The 22,335-nt window shown below is 39.2% G+C and overlaps 3 protein-coding genes across 4 annotated transcripts; all 3 read right to left on the bottom strand.

Annotated features, from left to right (window-relative positions):
- Positions 1–2,903: 2,903 nt before the first annotated feature.
- Positions 2,904–6,558, bottom strand: LOC137741878 (sugar transporter ERD6-like 7). 2 transcript variants are annotated; one of them, XM_068481579.1, is made up of 18 exons: positions 6,156–6,558; positions 5,867–5,929; positions 5,602–5,691; positions 5,455–5,514; positions 5,304–5,369; positions 5,117–5,182; positions 4,916–4,991; positions 4,763–4,827; positions 4,582–4,674; positions 4,426–4,506; positions 4,253–4,337; positions 4,059–4,102; positions 3,913–3,975; positions 3,760–3,819; positions 3,631–3,684; positions 3,461–3,520; positions 3,261–3,375; positions 2,904–3,177 (listed from the first exon to the last, which is right to left on the bottom strand). In XM_068481579.1, exons 1-18 carry the CDS (start codon positions 6,330–6,332, stop codon positions 3,065–3,067), a joined length of 1,431 nt encoding a protein of 476 aa, XP_068337680.1. In that variant the 5' UTR covers positions 6,333–6,558; the 3' UTR covers positions 2,904–3,064. The 2 variants fall into 2 exon arrangements, with proteins under 2 accessions (XP_068337680.1, XP_068337681.1); XM_068481580.1 differs by having other exon boundaries at positions 2,904–3,156.
- Positions 6,559–10,098: 3,540 nt separating this feature from the next.
- On the bottom strand, positions 10,099–13,875 carry LOC137742533 (sugar transporter ERD6-like 7). The gene is made up of 17 exons (XM_068482426.1): positions 13,462–13,875; positions 13,278–13,340; positions 12,721–12,810; positions 12,553–12,612; positions 12,381–12,446; positions 12,224–12,289; positions 12,046–12,121; positions 11,890–11,954; positions 11,626–11,799; positions 11,442–11,526; positions 11,308–11,351; positions 11,161–11,223; positions 11,012–11,071; positions 10,871–10,924; positions 10,704–10,763; positions 10,499–10,613; positions 10,099–10,384 (listed from the first exon to the last, which is right to left on the bottom strand). The coding sequence occupies exons 1-17, from the start codon at positions 13,624–13,626 to the stop codon at positions 10,269–10,271; spliced, it is 1,422 nt and encodes a 473-aa protein (XP_068338527.1). The 5' UTR covers positions 13,627–13,875; the 3' UTR covers positions 10,099–10,268.
- A 1,578-nt stretch (positions 13,876–15,453) lies between these two features.
- Positions 15,454–19,054, bottom strand: LOC137743338 (probable LRR receptor-like serine/threonine-protein kinase RKF3). Its single transcript, XM_068483215.1, has one exon. The coding sequence runs from the start codon at positions 18,881–18,883 to the stop codon at positions 16,937–16,939; it is 1,947 nt and encodes a 648-aa protein (XP_068339316.1). The 5' UTR covers positions 18,884–19,054; the 3' UTR covers positions 15,454–16,936.
- Between the last annotated feature and the right edge of the window lie 3,281 nt (positions 19,055–22,335).

Genomic DNA, 22,335 nt, shown 5'->3' with positions numbered 1-22,335 from the left:
CATCAGGACCATCATATATGGCTGCACCAGAGAGAGTGTTGACATTAGAGGTAACATGGTGAGAGGCACCAGAATCAAGCAACCATGTTGGAGAAGAGGTGGACCGGCCATGGGTGGTAGGATTGGCCACGAGCGGACTGGAAGGTCCAGATTGGAGTTGAGGGCAGCGTTTGGCACTATGACCTTGAGTGCCACACCATTGACAGAAACCACGATAACCTGTGTTGTTCATGTTGGTAGAGCGGCGACCATTGTCGGTGAAGGATTGTTGGATGGACTTGTAGGAACCACGAGAATTGGTGGCAGTGGAAGATGTGTGGGGGTGCTCAAAGGAACTACGAGAAGGATTGCGAGAGAGAAAGGACCCACGGTTGGAGTTGGAGTTGTGAGAGCGGAAGCCACGATTTGAGGTGTGGAAGCGAGATGTCTGAGTGACATTGGCAGTGATCACTGGGGGTAGAACAGTGGTATCATCACGCTTAAGAGCAGCTTCATGTTCAACCAGTTTGTCATGCAGGTTTTCAAAAGAGATTGAGGTGTCGCGGGAGCGAACTACCGCAGCAATTTCCTTGAAGTCCGAGCCAACACCATTAAGAATGTAGAGGAGGAGATCATCATCAGAGAGGGGAACATCAATGATGGCAAGCTCGTCTGCAATAATCCGGACTTCTTGTAGATACTCAGAGACAGGCTTGTTCTCACGACGCAGGAGAGTAAGGCGTTCTTTGAGACCAAGAACACGGGCACGGGCTTTGCTAGCAAAGAGATGAAGAAGCTTGTCCCAAGCTTCCTTGGATGTCTTGGCAGAGGCAATAAGGGAGATGACCTGCGGGGAGACGGAAGCAAGAATCGCATGAAGGAGGAGTTGATCTTGCCGAATCCAAAAGGTGCGAAGCACGGTTTGAGTGGTTGATGGGCAAAGATGAGAACCATCCACATAACCCATGAGATCGTAGCCGTAAAGAAGGGCGTTGAACTGAGCACGCCAGGATGGGTAATTAGTGGGTGTGAGTTTCACAGGTAATTGGGCTGTAGCGTTTATGGTGATCAAGGTGGGAGTAGTGGAGTTGAGGTCTGGTAGAGGGTTGGTTGTAGAGGCGTCAGTGGCCATGGATGAAGACAGGGAAGAGATGGATCAGAAAAAAAATTTCTCGTTAGAGTTTTTGGGCTCTGATACCATATACAAAAGATATGTTTTCTGTGTTGCTTATTGTAATAATAGTCAGATGTTTTATATACATCTTACACAGACACATATGCAATAAACTAAAGACACATGCTTGCTGCCCATGCTGCTGTCAGGAATATTAAACTAAAGACACATGCTTGCTGCCCATGCTGCTGTCAGGAATATTGCAGCCACGTGCCCATGCTGCAACACATCAGAGCATATGAGGTCTGCTGTCCAGGTTGTATTCCAATTGTGCAGTTGGTGGAGCAGCAGTTGATGGAGCAGATTCCAGGTTGTATTCCAATTGTGCAGTTGGTGGAGCAGATTCCTTAACAGTTTGTGTGAGCAAGAAACTGTGAAAGAATGGAAACCATGAAATTTTTATCTTCTTGGACAAAATGGATGTGAATTTATATGCAAAAGCATCTTTTTACTCTTTTATCTTTTTCTGAACTTATGAAATTTTGATGCTCTCCCTCTAACTGATGCTCTTGTTTTTTAGTAATTAACAAAGCTTTAAAAGTAAGCAATTCTTGTACTCAAGTATAAGCTGACAAGGCAGGAATATTATATGGACGGTGCTATCCACACACATCCTTTTATCTTTTACACACTCCTCTCAATTTTTAGCCGTGGATCGAATGAATTACACAAAATTAAAAGACAGAAATTAACAAGTGGTGTGTAAGAGTAACTGATGCTCTTGTTTTTTTAGTAATTAACAAAGCTTTAAAAGTAAGCAATTCTTGTACTCAAGTATAAGCTGACAAGGCAGGAATATTATATGGGTGGTGCTATCCACACACATCCTTTTATCTTTTACACACTCATCTCAATTTTTAGCCGTGGATCGAATGAATTACACAAGATTAAAAGACAGAAATTAACAAGTAGTGTGTGAGAGGTAAAAAGGATGTGTGGATAGCACCATCTTATATTATAAGGCCAAATTTCTTTTTGGGTCCTTGTAGTTTGCTCCGAGTTCCATTTTAGTCATGTAGTTTCGCTTCTACCAATTGACCGTGTAGTTTACCAGATGTTGCAATTTGAGGACAACTCCCTTTATATTCATTTTCTTGGCGGAGAAATTACACGACCATGTAGATTGACGTATTAGAAAAGAGACAAAAAATGCGTAATTAACTTGAAATACTATTAAAGTGGCACTTTGTTAAGTTGTGCCATCATAAGTTCATATAATTCAATTTGTTATACTTTTCCATTAAATAAAACATGATGTTAGTCTGTCAGGAGGACCTACTTCCAAATGAACAGGGTGAGGCATATATAATAATTGCATATACGCAAGAGAAAGTGAATCTCATACGTTTAGTAAGTGATTAATATTTAGAGTATTTCCAAGAGAGAGTGAATCTCGTGAACTCTTACCACAAAAAACAAAAGAAAAACTTGTCTTCCAAGATTATGGTACTCGTTGTTACGAATGTATGGGCATAATCGGTGTGCAAAACGAAGTTAAAATTAATTAGAGCTCATTTGAGACTTAGTTTTAAATTACTGAAAGCGCTTTTAGAGAAGACATTTTTAGGTTCCAAAAGCACAAGTGCTTCCTGGAAGAAGCACATAACTTGCATTTTAACTAAAGTGCTTTTTGTAGGAAACACTTCAAGTATTTTTCTAGGATTAACTTGCATTTTAACTAAGGATTGGTTTCAAGAACGGCCAAGTTTTGAACCCAAACTAGCTCTGCCACTAGTCACACAGATAAATATGAGAGGAAGGATTGATATGAAATTTATCTTTAAAAAGAGATACAATATTCTTTTTGTTTCTTTGAAGATTTCATCTACAAAGTTGCTGCATTGATTTGTCAAAATTTTCACTGAAATTTACTGCAACGAATGCTCTTCATTTCCTTCCTTTTATTCTCTACTAGTTAATGGCTCCTTGGATTTGTTCCAGGGTTTTCCCCTTCGTTTCAGGTACCATCGAAACCACAAACACTATGGCCAGAGCGTTGATTGCTGCATACAGAATGAAGGTACCTGAGAATCGCGCACGCGTACGTAAATTATCAGTTCAAATAACTTGCTAGAGTCCTTATAGTAGCAAAGGAAAATGTAGTTACCGTAGGAGCTCCAACTCATAAGATAGTTGAACGTGTAGGAACACAACCATGCAACGAACCAGTTCACCAACGTCGCTAAGCTCCCAGCCTGCCCCTTGATATTTATAGGGAATATCTGCGGCAATAGAAATTCATTTAGATTAGCGAGATGATCAGTAAAGTATGGACAGATTAGGGTAAATCTTGAAAATTTTATATACCTCAGACATAATGACCCAAGGAACTGCTCCCATTCCTATCGCAAAGGATCCTATATAGACCTGAATCAGGAAACTAGTTGTTAAAGAACGTAAGTACAATAAACGAAAGCACGATACTAAAGGAGACTGATCTGTGTGGATGAAGTATTTCAATAAGGCTAAAGATTTACCAGAATGCCGGTTACAGCAAGTATGGGAGATGCCTTGTGTGCCAAGTCATGAACCTGGTTCATGAAGTGCTTTCTTGTCAGATTATCGCTAGATGAAAGGAGGTGTTAGGGTCAGCGGTTGAGGGTTACCTTCAGAAAGAATGAAATGGCAGTCAGGTGACATCCGAGTACCAAGCCTGATGCAGAAATCTAGAAAAATCGAGAAGAGTTAACCTTCCGAATATGAATAGGAATTAGTCTCAGAAAATTCCTAGAATTAAAACTAGCAGTACACTAGTTTACCAGAATTAGAGGCTTTCTTCCGGCTTTATCCATCACAGATGCACCAATGCCAGTAACCACAACCTGTAAAACAAAACCGATTCAAGATGCTTCCAATGGAGAGAAATTAAAAGATTCAAAGTACTGTAACAGTAGGAGGTTAGAACCTGAAGGATAGCAAAGGATATGGTTCCAACACTAGGCGAAAATCCTGCCATATAACATATAGATCAAGATTATCTGCTTTAAGCCATTCAATTTGCACTCAACAAGACAAAAGATACAGAAGCATACGGTGAAATTATAGATACTGAAAACATAGATTACAGTAGTGTCAGAATTCTAAGTAGGGCCTTTGTACCTGCTTGCTTAAAAATATTGCTGGTGTAGAAACAGACCCCGTTAATTCCCCCCAATTGTTGACAGACCATCAGCCCAACCGCAATCTGATCAAACAAAAAAGCAATGTCAAGGAAAGTTACTTAAACTTAAAGGCAAGAAAACATAAATCCGAGTATACAAAAAGAAGCTTACAATGATCGACCGCAAGTATCTCTTTTGAAAAAAATCCAGTAATTTAGCTTTTGGGAGCCGTTCAAGAGTTGCTATATAATCCTGTCAAGGTACTTCTTATCTTAATATATGCGATCTTCCGAATGCTACTTTCATGTAGGTTAGGAGATAAAGAACCTGGATTTCTGCTGCTTCGTGAGAGATGTCAGCATCTTTACCACGAAGTTTCTGCAGTGCAACTTCGAAATCTTTCTGGTGTCCTGTCTTTGCCTGCATTGAATATGAAGTCACATTCCTCGTCTTCATTTGGTTGAATGTTACCACTAAATAATTAGAGAAAAGAAAATCGGTTTCTTACCAACCATCTTGGAGACTCGGGAATGAAAAAGAGGCCGAGAATGGTCACAGCACATGGAACAATTCCTGCAATCACCACACAAATAAGCCAGCTGCTACTGTATTAGATAACGCAGGGTTTTCTGATTAAGCACGGTGTGTCTAAGCAATTCACCGATTAATGCTAAATCCCTCCAACTTACTACTACCCCAAATATGAACGACATGGACCCTCCAACGCAGATCATTAACTGAAAAAAATAAACGATTAACAGACAAAGTTAGATGTCATCAAAACTGATTATTCTGTTGTTGAAATAAGATCGGTATTGTCGCTAGTTAGCTTCAGGGATTGCATTTCTTGTTACATTTTTACCTGATTTACAGCAGTTAGTCTTCCTCGAAGATGTTTGGGTGCGATTTCAGCTACGAAAACAGGTACCTTATTATCAACCACCCAATATTGCATCAAACTCTGTTAGTACCTTATTATCTATATGGTACTTAAATGTATTTTTTGGTCTCAGAAAATACTCAAGATGTAGAAGAGAGTAACAGCTCACCACGTATGAAAAGGCTCCCATTCCATATCCACTTGCCAGTCTCCCAATGTCCAGAGACAAAACTCCCTTCAATCACAATACGATGAAAAACATAAATTAAGGTCAAATATCGGAGGACAAATATTTGCGGAGCAGGTAAAATGACACGAACCTTCGAGAAGTAAATAGCGAGCCAACCTACAACACAGAAAGCACAGGAAACTCTCAACGCCTGCATACAATTTTACAGTGAACATATCAGTAGAAACAGAACTAGTTTCTGAACAAGTGTATTCAGGTTAGTTTTGCAAATTCGTACCCCTTTCCGGCCTAGAAAATCAGTTATGGGACCAATTGTGATAGCACCTATCATTGCGCCGAATGTCAATATGGATCCAAACACTGAAAACTGCGTATAGATCATGCACAAAAGATCTAGGTACAATTAGAAGTAGAACTATTCGTTGTATTTGTATTTATTTTGTCAACTTTCCGATGTAAGGCTTTGCGATTTCTTCAACAATCTCAACTCATGAACCATTCATTGTATTTGTATTCCTACATGTTATGATCACTTTTCATACCTCTGCTAATGTTAAACTGAGATCTTCCCTGATGGCAGATTGAGTCGGCGATGAATAACCAACCTGGAATCCACAAAAGAGTGTCAGAAGTTACCTTCCAAAGATCCCAAATTTTTCTGGGCACCAATGAAGAGCTAAATGCTACTGATTAGGAAAAATGGCTGAAATGATAAAAAATTCTTACAAATCCCAATTGTTGAAATGTGTACTTTTCAGTATTTCATCGATATGTTGTCAATATTTGTAAAACGATCATTTCAGTCAATTTCCCTATTAATTAAGCACTTACACAGGATCCAAATTCAAAAGAGCCACAAACTGCAACAAATGTGCTGAGATAAACCATCCATTGATCCCCTCTGCTGCTTCGATCTTCACCGTCCATTTTATTCTCCACCACCCTCATGAGTGGCTCTCTTGCTTCCTCCTTCTGCACATCCCTCTCTACGTTCTCTTTGATGGCCATGTCTGCCTGAATTTTACAAACTCGAAACGTCGCGATGAACTTGTGCAAATGGAAAAGAGAAACGATTAAAAGAGATGGACTATGTAATCAATAAACAATCAAATAATGGAAACCAGTAAATCTTTATCCAGCAACATCATCTTTTTTTTTTATTTTTCTGAACTCGTAAAAGTTTTGATCTGCACTGATACTGGCTTTGTTGATTTGAAGTGTCTAACAAAGAGATAAAAGTGAGCAAATCTTGAGGACAAGTAGTTATAAACTTGACAAGGTATTGTCGTCTTTTTGCGCGTCACACGGGGATAATTTTTTCAGCGAAATGCCGGAGCGCGTAGGGCTGTTGGCCATGGCACGTAGATGTATAAGTTGCTCTGCTCTGATACTATGTTAGAATGTTATTATTTCTTAAAAACGAATATAGACAATGGGTGGAGGGGCTAACGATATTTGAAGTTCTTATGCTAGACTTCCATCCTTCGATGTGATATGGCCTTGGCAAGTTCATGTAATTTTGTTTTTGTTTCTTTTAGGACGCATCACGAAGCTAACAAGGGATACCAACGTAAGCTCTTGAAGAACAAGTTATGGAATCCACCAAATTTTTTGTTGAAAACCGAAAAGTTCGTTTAATTGCTGACTGAAAGATGAGATTACCTTGGAAGCCAACTGCTTAAATAACTTAATCACAACGCCATGAGGAAGCTCAAGGGCCTTAGGGAAATAAACTACATCAATCGGGACAAGCCTCGTAAATTGTCGATAGAATGCATGATGTGTCATGACATGCATTCTGCCAACAATTCGCAATGCTTGTCATGTTGTGGTCAACATCGATGTTCCGGCATGCCACGATGCAAGGGCTACCATGTCAAGACAAGTCATGACATGCATTTTCAAACACTTTGACACGCTAACCCTCGCATCGTGGTACGCCAAAACATCATTGTTGGCAGGCGTTACCCATATAGGAAAAATCAAAACTGCATGGCAGTTCACCTTCCTCAGCTTTACCTTAACGACATCGTTCACTTTTGAAATTCTCCTCCGATAAACTGGCTCTGCCACTCGCCGATCATGTACGTAAGCCTCTCTTTCTCTCCTCTCCAAATTCTTAGTTTGAAATTCTTAAATTTTCCGAGAAACCAAGGGGAGCATTAAAGTTTATAGAGAGAATGCATGGCGTGTCATGACATGCATTATACCAACAATTCGTGACGCTTGTCATGTCGTGCCCAACAACAATGTCTGATGTGCCACGATGCGAGGGTTACCGTGTCAAGACAAGCCATGCTAAGAGCACAAAACGTCGGCAAAATGCATGCCATGACATGTCATCGCATGCCAACAACGATGTTTTGGCGTGTGGTTCACCTTCCTCAGCTTTACCTTAACGACTTGTTGGCTTTCCAAATTCTCATCCGATAAACCGGCTCCGCCACTCGCTCTTTCTCTCCTCTCCAAATTCTTAGTTTCAATTACCTAAATTTTCTGAGAAACCAAGTAGAGCATTAGGGTTTATAGAGAGAATGCATGGCGTGTCATGACATGCATTCTGCTGACAAATCGCTAAGTTTGTCACGTCGAGGCCAACAACGATGTTTCGGCATGCCATGATGCGAGGGTTACTGTGTCAAGACAAGCCATGCCAAACGCGCAAAACGTCAGCAAAATGCATGCCATGACATGTCATCATATGCCAACAACGATGTTTTGGCGTGTCATGATGTGAGGGTTAGCATGTCATAACATGCATCTTTTATTTGCATAGATTCTTATCGGTAAGAAGACGTTCAATATCTGAGCTGAAAATTTACACAGATGATTACCGGTAAGAACATGTTCATTACCTGAGCTACATATTTATGAAGGTTATTACCGTTAAGAACACTTCATATATTTCCTAGATTTTTTTTTGGGTAAAGTACAAAAAACTACCTCAACTATTGATGTCATGACACTTTCATACCTCATCTTTTAAAATTGACAATGTCATACCTCATCTTACGAATTTGTGCCAATGTTATACCTTCCGTTAGCCTGCCGTTAATTTTTCAGTTAAATGCTGACGTGGCTTGATCTAGACCCCACTTTCTATTAAATAAATAATAAAAAAAATTAAAAAAAATCATTTAATATTTTTAAATATTAAAATAATAAAGAAAAGTTAAAAAACAAAAAAATAAATCAAAACCTTTCGTCCCATCCACCCCCCTCCCCCCTTCTCTCTTTCCCCATCTTCTTCTTCCCTGAGTAATTTTCAACCAAAAAAAAAAAAAAAGAAAAAAAAATTTGAAAACCCATTAACCCCAACCCCCCCCCCCCCCCCCGAAGAAGAAGACTCTCTCTCCCCATCTTCTTCTTCCCTGCGTAATTTTCAACCAAAAATAAATAAAAATATTTGAAAACCCGTCAACCCCCAACCCCCAACCCAGTTCGCCCCCTTCCCCCCCCCCCCCCCCACCCCCCGAAAAACAATCCAACCCCCTGCAACCCAAAAAGAAAAGGAAGGAGGAGGAAGAAGAAGAAGAAGAAAAAAAAAACCCAAATCCCGTTCGCCAGGCCGATTCCGTGAGGGGTGGGTGCAAGGGTGGGTGCAGATGGTGGATGCGAGGGGAAGACGAACTAGGATTTTTTTTTTTTTTTTTCTGGGTTGCAGGTAGGGGCTTGGGTGGGGGAGAAGAGGGGAGGGGGGGATGGGGAAGAAGAAATAAGGACGCTGGGGGTTGGGGGGGGGGGGGGGTAGGGGCTTGGGTGGGGGAGAAGAGGGGAGGGGGGGATGGGGAAGAAGAAATAAGGACGCTGGGGGTTGGGGGGGGGGCGGCGGAGGGTGGGAAGGGATGAAGGTTTTTTTTTTTTTTTTTTTTTTTTTTTGGGTTGCAAGCTTGCAGCAGGTAGATGGGGGAGGGTTTTCTGGGTTGCAGGCTTGCAGCAGGTAGATAGGGGAGGGAGCGAGGGAAAGGGACGAAATGATTTTTTTTTTTTTTTTTGTTTACTTTGTTTTATTATTTTAATATTTTTAAAAAATATTAAATGATTTTTTTTTAGTTTTTAATAATATTTTATTACTTTTTTTAATAGAAAGTGGGCACCGAATCAAGTCACGTCATCATTTAACTAAGAAATTCACGCTAAGCTAACGGAAGGTATAACATTGGCACAAATTCGTAAGATGAGGTATGACATTGTTAATTTTAAAAGATGAGGTATGAAAGTGTCGTGACACTAATAGTTGAGGTAGTTTTTTGTACTTTAACCCTTTTTTTTTTCTTAAAAAAAAAAATTATTCTAAAATAGTAGGCAAAATGTTAGAAAAATGCATGGTGTGTAATGACTTGTCATGACACACTAACCCCCGCATTGTGTCACGCCATAACAAGACTCGTGAATTGTCGACATAATGCGTGGCATGTTATGACATGCATTCTACCGACAATTCGCGGTCGCGACAAACAATAATGTTCCGTCGTGCCACGATGCGAAGGTTATCGTGTCAAGACAAGCCATGACATGCATTAACCCCCGCATCGTGACACACCAAAACATCACTGTTGACAGGTGTTACCAGAAGGAAACAAACAAAACTGTCATCGTGATTGATTGGACATGCCTAACTATCGTTTCATGTAGGTTGTTTCAATCTTCCTCCGAAATTTTAGCTGCATGTCCCCCTTCTTTGTACTTTTCTCTTTTCCTTTGTAATAAATTTTGGTAGGTTTGGTGCTTGAGGTCCAACCTCCCTCTAGCTCATGCCTATGCCCGATTTAAGTCAATAAATAAAAACTTAATTAATCATCGTAAAAATAGCAGTACAATAATTTTGTGGTTTTAATTTGAAGCATCTTCAAAGATTTTCCATCTTTCTGAATTGAGCTGCCAAAATATTTTCAATGAGGATTTAACTTCTAAAAAGAATGCTCTTCAGTTCTTGCTTCAGTTCTATTTATTCATGGCTGCCTGGATCTGTTCCAGGGTCTTCCCCTTCGTTTCGGGCACCAGCGCCACCACGAACAAAATCGCCAGAGCGTTGATTCCGGCGTAGAGAATGAAGGTACCTGAAAATCGCGCGCGAGTAAATCATCAGCTCTACAAAACTGCAAATCCTTAAGCATGAACTTTTAGCTTCCAAAAGAGTTGGCTTCTGTAACAAGAAAGGAAAATGTAGTTACCGTAGGAGCTCCAACTCATAAGATAGTTGAAAGTGTAGGAACACAACCATGCGCAGAGCCAATTCACCAGCGTTGCTAAGCTTCCGGCCTGCCCTTTAATGTTTATCGGGAATATCTGCAGCAGACAGTAAATTTGTTTAGATAGGTGACATGATCAACGCAATCATGGACGGATAAATGAGTAAACTGTATGCATTTCCTATACCTCGGACATCACAACCCAAGGAACTGCTCCCATTCCTATCGAAAAGGCTCCTATGTAGAGCTGAATCCATAAACGAATGGTTAAAGATTCAAGGAGAAGAAACAAAAGCTTGATTTCAAAAGAGAGATGCGAGTGGGAAACATGTCGCCACAAAGGTAATGAAGTACCAGTATGCCGGTTACAGCAAGTATGGGAACTGCGTCGAGTGCCAATTCATGAACCTGGTCCACAAAAAGAGCGATCTCTTGTCAGACTTATGTTGGATAACCTTAAACCGAAAGATGTTAGGGTCAACGTTTGAGGATTACCTTCAGAAAGAATGAAACTGCCGTCAAGAGACAGCCAAGCACCAACCCGGTTGCAGAGACCTAGAATATAAAGGAAAAATTAAACCTTCTGATACAAATTGGAATTTGTCTCGGAACATTCTTAGAGCTAAAGCTGTGCACTAGTTTACCAAAATTAGAGGCTTGCGTCCAGCTTTATCCATCACGCCTGCAGCAATGCCGGTAACTATAACCTGTCAAACAGAACCGCGTCAAGATGCACCAAATGGAGAAAAAATAAAACAAATTCAAGAGCTCTCATGGTAGCACTTTCGAACCTGAAGGATAGCATAAGTTATAGTTCCAATGCTGGAGGAAAATCCTGAGAAATAGAACGTTTACATTTCAACTGCAGAACAAGATTATCTGCTTTAAATACCAAAAAAAAGAGATTAAAGCGGGGTCTTCATACCTGCTTGTTCAAAAATATCGCTCACATAGAAACAGACCCCGTTGATTCCTCCCAGTTGCTGACAGAACATCAGCCCAACTCCGATCTGATCGAACAAAATTTGTTAGCAAAATAAAGTTATACTCGGAAGAGAAGGAAAGATAACAAAACTGTCAGTACAAGCGATGTATAGAGAAGCCATTACAATGAGTGAGCTCCAGTATCTCCTTTGAAACAAATCCAGAAATTTGGCTTTAGGAAGCAAGTCAAGAGTTGCAATATAATCCTGGATTTCTTCTGCTTCCTCAGATATGTCAGCATCTTTGCCGCGCAGTTTCTGTAGCGCATCTTCAAAATCTTGATGGCGTCCTGTCTTTGCCTGCATTGATGATGAAGCTGTAATCGATGTCTTCACTGCGTCTAATGTTGCTAACTTAAGTAAATGCAGAAGCAAAAGCGAAGTTCTTACCAACCATCTTGGAGACTCAGGAATGAAAAAGAGACCAAGAAGTGTCACAGCGCAGGGAATAAGTCCTGCGAGCACCATACAAATGAGCCCTCTCTGCTACTGTATTTGATAACATAGGGTATTCAAATGCAGCACAGTTTGTCTAAAATAACTCACCGATTAATGCTAATGTCCGCCAACTCACTACTACCCCGATTATGAAGGAAGCAGACACTCCAGTTACGATCATTAACTATACGATGAGCAAATGAAAAAGTTAGATAAGATCCAAACAAACTCAAAAAATATTGTTACTAACTAGCTTCAAGGATCGCGTTTCTTGTTACATATTTACCTGATTTGCAGCAGTTAATCTTCCTCGAAGATTTTTGGGTGCAATTTCAGCTACGAAAATAGGTACCTTAATTATCATTCATCCAATAACACATCACACTTGGTTAATAACTTGTCAGGAACATAATACTCGAGTTATAGAGGAGGTAATAACTCACCACGTACGAAAAAGCTCCCATTCCGTATCCAGTTAGCAGTCTCCCAATGTCCAACAACCAAGCAGCCTTCAATGGAGAAAAATGATGAACACGAATAAGCTCAAATTTCAGAGTAGAACATTTGCTCAGTATCTAAAAGCACAGAGAAATTCCAGTGCAAAATGATACAAACCTTGGAGAAGTAAATAGCAAGCCAACCTGCAACACAGAAAGCACATGACACTCTTAAGGCCTGCATACAATTTTACAGTGAAGATATCGTTAGATAGCAAATAGAACACCAATTAAAACAGCACAAGTTTAGCGCTAAAAGTTCTGAACACGAATTTTGAATTCATACCCCTTTTCGGCCAAGAAAATCAGCGATAGGTCCAATAGTGATAGCTCCTACCATTGCACCAAATGTCAAAATGGAACCAAACACTGAATACTGCATACAAAGCAAAAACCAGCAGGTTAACCGAAAGAAAATTTGCAAAAGCATTGTGCTGAAAGTATAATCGAATTGCTTCGAGAAATTTCTCCCACTGTACTGTCAAATCTCTAAATCATATTAGATACTAATTTTTACGCTTTGTTTCTTGAATCTGAAACTATTCACGCACGCTATGTAGGTCTTCTTCGCCTGTATTGCCGGCTCGGCAGACAATGCGAAACGCACCTGGGACGCCATGGTGGTTGTATATCCCAAGGCAGTAACACAACTGTTACATGAAAAAGTTGAAGCACATGGAAGTTCACTGGCTCGGGATATCCAACCGCTACCATGGTGTCCCAGATGTAAGAAAGTTCGTCCCGTCCTTCATATCTCACTGCAGATATGGATTTTGACTCGTAATTTAACCATTCAAACTAAACAGCTTGGATGAGTTATAGATGTTTTAATCACTTCCATACCTCAGATAATGATAAACTGAGATCTTCCTGGATTGCGGACTGAGTAGGCGAAGAATAACCGGCCTGAAAGCAATACAAGAGTGTTAGATAAACTATCTAAACATCACAATTTTTCAGTGAACCATTGGCCCGTCTCTCTAAAATCTCAATAAAAAGCTAAAAAAAACGCACAACAATCACTTACACAGCATCCAAACTCATAAGAGCCACAAATTGCAACAAATGTGCTGAGATAAACCATCCACAGGTTCCCTCCCCCGCTTCCACTAGCTGATCCCGCTACGTTCGCCATGAGCGGCGCTCGTACTCCCTCCTGCGCATCACTCTCCACATCCTCCTTGGTTGCCATGCCTGCCTGAGTTATATAGATGGAATTGGGCAACAAGGTTAACAACAAGGCTGCTGACAAAACTTTAACTCGAACGGCTTCGAAGAGCTTGTATAAATAGCGAACAAACTAAGATTCAATGAGATGGGAAGTGTGAGCATTAAGTATGAAATAATGGAAACCATGAAAGTTCTCTTTCTTATTAGGTAGAGAGAGAGAGATTTCAACGAGCCAGAAGGGATGTCAAGTTAGGCACTGCTTCACATTGACAGTAGTGTTCCAAGTGGTTACAAATTTACTTCCTCAAAAGCTTTGCTACCAATTGCATGCCAGACAATGCAGACAGTAAAATCACCGCGCAAGTAAAAAAATAAAACCGAATATCATGCCGTATCCAAACGAGTCTTTGTCGTCTAAGCAACTAAATAGTTAAGCTGGATAGAGCAGTGTGTTTTTTGTCTGCATTTAAGTTTAGAATCTCCTCTCATTTAAATTTAGATTCATTTTAAAATTGATCAAGTTAAGGGCGCTCTTAGGCTAACGAAATTTCTCATTTTACGAGAGTTGGGAAAAGACGTCTCTCGTACGCAGCCTTACTTTTGTTTTGCAAATAAGCTGTTTCTACTACTCAAACCCGTAACTTTTTTGTCATAAATAAATAATATTTCCGTTATACCAAAACTCATCCTCAAAATTAGTCAAGTTAAAATTAGATTGAAATATCATAATCATGTAAGAATAAGAGGAAAAATGATCAGATAAACACCAGAGAGAAGATAAGATGTGCTGATGTAGGTGTGGAACATGTGGTCTGGTGGCTGGTCTGCTCAAGGTGGCCGCCAGTAAATCTTTTAATTTTCTTTCTTTTTATAATCATTTGATTTTTTTTTTTTTTTTTTTTTTTTTACTTCTAAATTAATCAATTTTATGGTCCGATTAATGGCCATTTCGGGAAAAAAAATCCAAGCTTTATGACAATTTCCAATATTCAATTGATTATTTGCTCTTATTAATTTTAGCCGAAAATCTGAAAATTTGTCGGACCAATAAATCTCAGCGGATATTTAATATTTTTTGAAATTTATTTTTTTGGTAGGAAAAACATATACCAAGAGAAACCTAACGATAATATCACTTTCTTAGTAAGGAAAATTCAGTCATTGAACAACCATTCTTTGGAGAAAAAGTTCACCTTTGATTGTTAGCCTTGAGCTTCCTTTTTGGCTTCCACATGAAAAAACAAAATTAATTGATTAAATTAAGAGAAAACTAATGAAAATAGTTTGACAATTTTGAGTTTTAACGAAAATGACAAAATAAAGAGTAAAGTGAATAGTACCATAATTGATTTTTTAGTGTAAAAATATGGTTTTTCGTTAAAATGAACAGTACTGGAAGTTTTTCGTTAAAGTTCCCTTAAATTAAATTAATTACAAAAATTATACATAAAAATATCAACTATGAGATCCTAATCATGTTAATGGAATCGTTTAGATGTACTTTTAAAATGACTAAAAACTTTTGGTGAAAATATTTCTGAGTTCAAAAGCACGAAAGTGCTTCCTACAAGAAGCACTAATTATGTACTTCTTGTATAAAGTACTTCAAGTATTTTTCCAGAATTCCTTTACGTTTTAACTAAAAATTAATTTAAAAAATATTTTCATAAAAAACACTTTTAACCATTTTAAAACATTTTCACACGAGTCATTTATCAAATTCACAATTTCACCTTATTCGATCGGAATAGACAAAACATAAGGTTCTATTTCACTTTTCAGGCTGTACAGCCTTGCACCTTGAATTAAATAGGGAAGCTTTTGCCTTGTATCTTGGAGATCTGTGAATCGTATTCGTTCATCATACATTGTACATTCAATTTTTATCAGGTAGTGTATGTGTTTAATTTTAAATAAAAATATTTAAAATGATTTCTGACCGCACGATGTACGATGAACAGACACAATTCACGGATCCTTGAGATCCTCACAAAGAGGATCCGGATTCTTAATTTTCTATTTTGTTAGATCTTATCTAACCCTCGTGACAATGCTAATAATCCGCATATTATAATATCAATGACTAATAATCTACGTGTCATAATATCAATAGACGACTGAGTTGGTACGTCGACAGAGTTGACACGTCGGGTCTATTAGGGTGCAGGGATCAGACATTGACGTTGCTACAAAACTCCATTTGCATGTAACCCAGAAAATAAAGATAGGAACACAAATTCTAATGAAATGAAAGAGTTGTTGATCTAGACATATCTAAAAATGTATCTGTAATTACAATGATAATCTAGTATTTGCGGTCTTCAGTCCAATTAGTCACGCACTTCAGACTTCAAAAAAATCTCTAAACAGAAAATTTGATTGATGGTGGAAAATCTGCCCGCACATTTTTTCATCACAAGTGAACGGTTCACGCTAGAAAAATAATAATAATTTGGTTAAATCTCAACCGTTCAAACGTGAAGAAAAATGCGCGGGTGAGCAAAGCTCTATAGTGAGAAGGCTGTGGGCCCAAGACATTTGACAAGTGAAGCTGCCTAATCATACTCCTACGTTCGAAAATAATTTGCATATACAGACACAGAGATCTACCTCCCACATGCATCGACAGCTTTGAGACCCCAGTGCCCACTCTGTCAAAACAAAGTATAGGCAAAGATTATGGGAACGGAGAAATTCTTATGTCCATCCGCTCACATATTGCGTCACACTTACAAGAGACGCGACGGGGGTGGGGACGTAAACAGGCAGCCGGACGTAAGAATTGGTCCTTGAAAAGACGATTCATGTCACATGAGACTACCTACCTTGTACTGGTTTTTGATTTCATTGCATTGGACTGTGAAATAACCAATCGAACATATACATCAATACCATTAAACCAACCAGTCTACGATGACTGCTAGTAATTACGCATCTTAGCATGTATGCATCCACTGTAAACAAAAAGAACATCAGATACTCGTAGCAAAAGGATAACATTTAACTATGACCCTACGATGTGAGGACGAAGTTGACATCTTCGGATTATGCTTCAATAACTTAAGTGTGACATTGACAAAGCTTCCATATTTTCTATCTTCTAGGGGCTCAAGCAACAGAGGACAATGACAGTAATATATGTTTAATGTGTTCTATTTGACTTGAGTAAAGAATCGGGGTTTGATCATACATCTATTTCATATTTACAGTGAGAAATTTCAATACAAAACCACACAATCTGCGCTAACAAAACAAATCTGGGTGAACATACCTATTAGTGGAACTGTCAAAGACAGAGTGTCGCGACTCCTTTCTTCTTAGAGTTAATTAACTCACAAGTCACAACCCTTCTCTCTGGTACCGGAACTTTCCCCGTCTCTATTAGGGTTAGAATGTAGGTTACTTTCAAATGTAAAAGTCTGAAAACCACCTGTAGTAGAGAGCTGGATTGAGCCACTGCTGCTGTATCTTTCAATATCGTCAATATTTGCCACAAGGGGCATTGGTCTTTCGGGAATTGATGGAACCGATATATCTGTTTCCAACATTTTCACAGCCTGATCCATCGTTGGCCTAGCATGCAGCTGCGGATGAGAACAAAGAACAGCAATCAATACATACTTCTCTAGAACTTCGGGTGAACCTTTCTCCGGCATATCATTTTCAATAACGTCCAGCGGTCTTCCTTTCCTAACCAACTCCCACGCCCAATCAGTCACAAGTGACGGTTGATTATCATTAATCACATGGAGCGCTTTCTTTCCACTCAAAAGTTCAAGGAGCACAACACCAAAACTATACACATCACTTTTATCTGTCAACTGCCCATACAACGCATACTCTGGAGCAAGATAACCCATCGTTCCAGCCACCCTCGTGCTCAAATGCGTCATTCCCTCAGGTGTAAACTTCGCAAGCCCAAAATCTGCTACCTTGGCCTCGAATGTCTCATCCAAAAGTATGTTATTAGCTTTGATGTCCCTATGGATAATAGTTGGTTGAGCCCCGTAATGCAAATAAGCCAATCCCTTCGCCGTCCCCAGCGCGATCCTCTGACGAATAGGCCAACTAAGCTTGCCCTCAAACGAACCGAACAAATGGTCATGGAGACTCCCATTCTTCATCAAATCACACACAATGATCCTCTGGTGACCCACCAAAGGAGTAGTGGCAATGCAATAACCTCTCAAAGCAACAAGATTGACATGCCTAACACTCGCAATCACCTCAACCTCGTGGGCGAAATTTGCATCGCCAGCAGCCGAGCAGTTCTTGAACCTCTTCAATGCAACTTCAGAACCATCATCCAGAATTCCCTTGTACACATTCCCATATCCTCCTCTCCCAATTATATTGTCCCTAGAGAAATTCTTGGTCGCAGCACTAATCTCCTCGTATTTAAACTTAATTAAATTAGTACTTCCACTAATTGAATCTAAAGCAGAACCTAATCCCTGCTCGATTTTATCACTAGCATCCTTTTTCCTCTTCCTAATCATAAATTTTTCATATTTATGCCACAAAAGCCAAACGCCGCCGACCACAACCAGCAAGCCGACGCCGCAAACAACCAATACAATCAAAATTACAGTCTTTTTCTTCTTACCGGAGCTCTTTGCCGGGCTTCCGAGCGAGAACAAGCACTCGGCGGTGCCCATATCGATCGGTCCGACAAAAGCCGCCACGTAAATGGACGGGTAAGCCGTGCAGGTGGAGACGTTTCCGATGGACTCGCCGGTCAACCGCGAGGCCTGCAAGGTCATTCTGGTGGTGCAGAAGGCGCAGGGCGAGCCGTTTTCGAGAGACTGGTTGCAGGCGGCGGCGACGTCGCTGAGCGAGGTGTTTCCCACTTGGGACTCGAATTGGGATCTGGTGGAGACGTTCGTGCATCCTTCGGAGATCCAGCTGGTCTGGAAGCCGCACTTGGCGCGAATGTCGAAATTGGGAACGAACTCGTTGACTAGGGCTTGGTAATCGGTCCAGCAGGACTCGGAGGCGTTGAGCGGGGGGAGGAAGTTGCCGGTGCGGCGGAGGTAATCGGAGTCGACGAAGCGGAGGCCCGTGACGAGGTACTGGCACTCGATGTTGCGGTCGTAGCGTTGGCGGTTGTGGGAGCCCGGGTCGAACTGGCGGAGGATAGTGAAGTTGAGGGGGCACGGAACGGTGGCGTTTAGCTGGGAGAGGGACGGGGTGGGGAGGGAGGAGAGGAGGAGGAAGAGGAAGAGGAAGAGGAAGGAGGAGGACATTACGGTCTCATAAGGGGCTGTTTGGATGGGCATACTGCGGCGGAGAACAAGTGCTTACTGCGGCTAGATAAATTAGTCCAGCCAGCCAATTTGACGGTTGACGGAACTGGCGGTGACTGAGTTGGAGTAGGTGGCGGGCTGAGAGAAAACGTTATTGCAGCGGTATTTAAAATTGATCACACAATGTTAAGTGACAAAACGTTGTTGTAGCATCTGAAGCCGAACGCATAAGATACCGTAATGAAATGTTTAACGATATTTTAAACGAAATATTAACACAAGTAAAACAAAAAATTGGTCAAAAAGAACTACCTTTTAACAACGATTCTCCTTCTAGAAGGTAGACAAGTAGTCCTTTAGCATTTTTTGCATGGAAGAAGATTTGAATTCTCTAACCTTTAATGGTAATGGGTGTTGGGGTTGTATCCATTTTTTTTAAAAGAGATCAGTTGGGGTTTCGTCACGTATTTTTTATTTTTTGGGAATTGAGAATATTCACGGAAGTATTTTAGTCTCTTTTTTGTCATCATCGTATGATTCACCAACGTCAGAAATCGAACGCAAGACTTGCTGTGTGGAATACAGGGTTAGAAATCATCCCAATTACTGGACTACTCAGTGATGGTTGAGGTTGTTTCGATTCTTGATTTTCATGAATTTATCAGCACGTATGAAACAACCTAAGTAATCCAATACTAAAAAACACATAGTTAGATTGATTACAAAAGTATTTGATCGTAGTATACATGCACATTCTTGTACATGCTCATTCTCTATTGTATTGTCAACTTCATAAGTTTTTTACTTCTTATTTCAAGTAAGTAAACATATCAATCGTCTCGTTTGATGTCTTAATCTCAATCCATGCATAGCATATAGAATAATACATTGTAATAAAGTCCCACATGCTGATATGCATGCACCTAACTGTAACAAAACAAAATATTAGTGTCACGTTTAAAATATAACACTCGTGCACACGATACTTAAATTCAAACATATACAGTTAGCCGATAAGTCGTCTTCACTTTCCAAGTTGATCTTATACCTAGCTAGCATCTTGTCACGACTTATAACGATGTTATTCTATATTTTTATATTGATATACGAATAAAAACATTTTTTAGACAACAGAACATAAGCTTGAAAGAAAAAGTACATAAAAAATATCACAAGGTTGTGAGATTCTAGTTAGATATACGAATATTAATAAGAATAATATGCGGTTCTTTCACCCAATAAGATTTGGACATGTGTCTAATTTGCGTTTACAATTTCAATTATTTGGACACGTGTCCAAATCTAATTGGATAGAAACAGGAATGGTTGCTGAATTTTCAACAGCCAAATATTGTTCTTATTAATAATAGACATGCCCAGTTTCCATAACAATTTGGCAAATTATAATGCATTTAATTTTTAATCATATGCCGATTAATTATAATTCAACGAGTGTGTGCTGGGCGTATATATTCCCAAAAACCCCGAATGCCAGCCAATGAGCGTTTTTTTTAATGGATGCGTTTGTCTGTTTCGTATTTTCTACAACCTTATCACCGTGACTCAGCTCATGGGAAAAAAATTGTGTCTAATTAGGACCTATTGTCAGGACATATGTATTTTGGGACCAAGGTGGTTCCAAGACTTTTCATAATCTGAAAAATATACATGTGAAGGTCTTTCGATGACTCTTTGAATGTTTGTTACGAGTTATTTTTGTACTTACCAAGTGTTTGATGTAATATTTGTCAAGCAAAAATAGAGTTGTGTCTACAGAACTTGACAAATACTCTCGATATCACTTATCAGGCTGCTTCGACAAATGTCGTATCTATTAACATATGCGCAAAATGATTTGACTGACGACAACAAACCCACCAAATATTTGACGAAATACCTCTATGAATAAACTAAGAAAAATTTGCGCCTTCAAAATTTGTTTCTATCTAAAAACTTGTACTCTAACACTGAAACATCCTAAAATTAGAATCCTATGTTTACCACTGCCTACTACATGTCTTAGGATTTCGTTGTGCATGTGATGAGTAAGACATATAGGATAATCGGTTTACTGAGAAACTTTCTTCATCCGATATGCAACGGTAACTAACCCTAGGCCCAATGGATTTAATAAGTGAAGGTCGACAAGATCTTTCGGCTGGTTTTTGGGCTTCTATAGATTGCACGAAACTAAGCTTGATCTCTCTTTATCTTTTGTTCGCCATTATTTTTGGTTGGGTTGGATTTCGATTCATCAAATTCAATTGTAATCGAAATATAAATGAATGGTCTTAATCCCTTAAGCTATAAATTTATTTGATTTTTAAATTAAGTTGAATCAAATTCGGATTCGGTGAATACAATTGTATATTGCATACTGATTGTCAAAAAAGAAGTTTGATAGAAAACCTCAACAGATCTCAATCAATTCACGTGGATTTTCAAAATAAAATTAAGTATTTTTGACGACTTGAGTCACAAACTAGTTCCGCACCCAATTGTTTGTGAATCAATAAAAGCAATGCACGTGAATCAATTCACGTGGATTCTCTCCCTATCCAAGATTTGAAGCCTTCAGCTTTCTTTTCAACCAAAATAAACAGAAAGAGGAAAATCCACCTCTCACTGCTCAAGTTGTAAAATACGAGGAACCAACTTCAACACCAAACTACTTCCAACTTGGCTCAACAATTATCTTGGCATTATACGTCGAGCAAATTTTTGTTGTAGCTAAAATACTGTCATATAATTTATTATTTCACTTAAATAATAACACGTATATATGTTTTTTATATCAACTTTATGGCCTACTCATATCATAACACGCTGAGACATATAAAATTCTTTGGTGTAAGGGCCTGATTTTATAATATTTATTAAGTTAATTATTGATCAAAAAACCGTTTTATGTCATCGCAAAAATGGGAAGAAATTTCCTTATCTTGTGATTGCCTCAACATATCCCACATCACATGGACAATTATTTGACATCATCCCCACAAGGTATTGCGTGTGATATTACTAAAAATCCAAAAATGAATCATCTATGCTAACTTGCACACGAATACTGTGTCTTGCAATTTCTTGTTATCCAATAAACAAATAACAAATATAAGCATTTGCAATGCAGGAGCTTAACTTGTTTTTCTTTCATATTTGTTGAGGAATTTAAATGGTTTTTTAACCAAAATGGTTTTTGAGATTGGCGCACTTTGTCCCTCACAATGAAAATCAGCAGAAGTGGTCCATGAATTTGTTCACAATAAATCATTTTAGTCATTCCGTGAAATTTTTTGTTGATATCCTCATTAAATTGTGACATGAAGCTTCTGAGAATATTCTTGAATATCCCAGATTATTCTGATATAGACATTGCTGATATGTTATTAAGCCATGCATCCTTTGTTCATCCTTCATAACCGAATTAGCTATTTTAATTTTATTTAATTAATTAAAACGTCAACTTTCAAAAGCAGTACTTCGTC

The sequence above is a fragment of the Pyrus communis genome, chromosome 8 (genome assembly GCF_963583255.1).
Source record: "Pyrus communis chromosome 8, drPyrComm1.1, whole genome shotgun sequence".
Taxonomy (NCBI): Eukaryota; Viridiplantae; Streptophyta; class Magnoliopsida; order Rosales; family Rosaceae; genus Pyrus; species Pyrus communis.
Note: the sequence above shows the minus strand (reverse complement) of the source record. Positions and strands in the feature narration are given on the sequence as shown.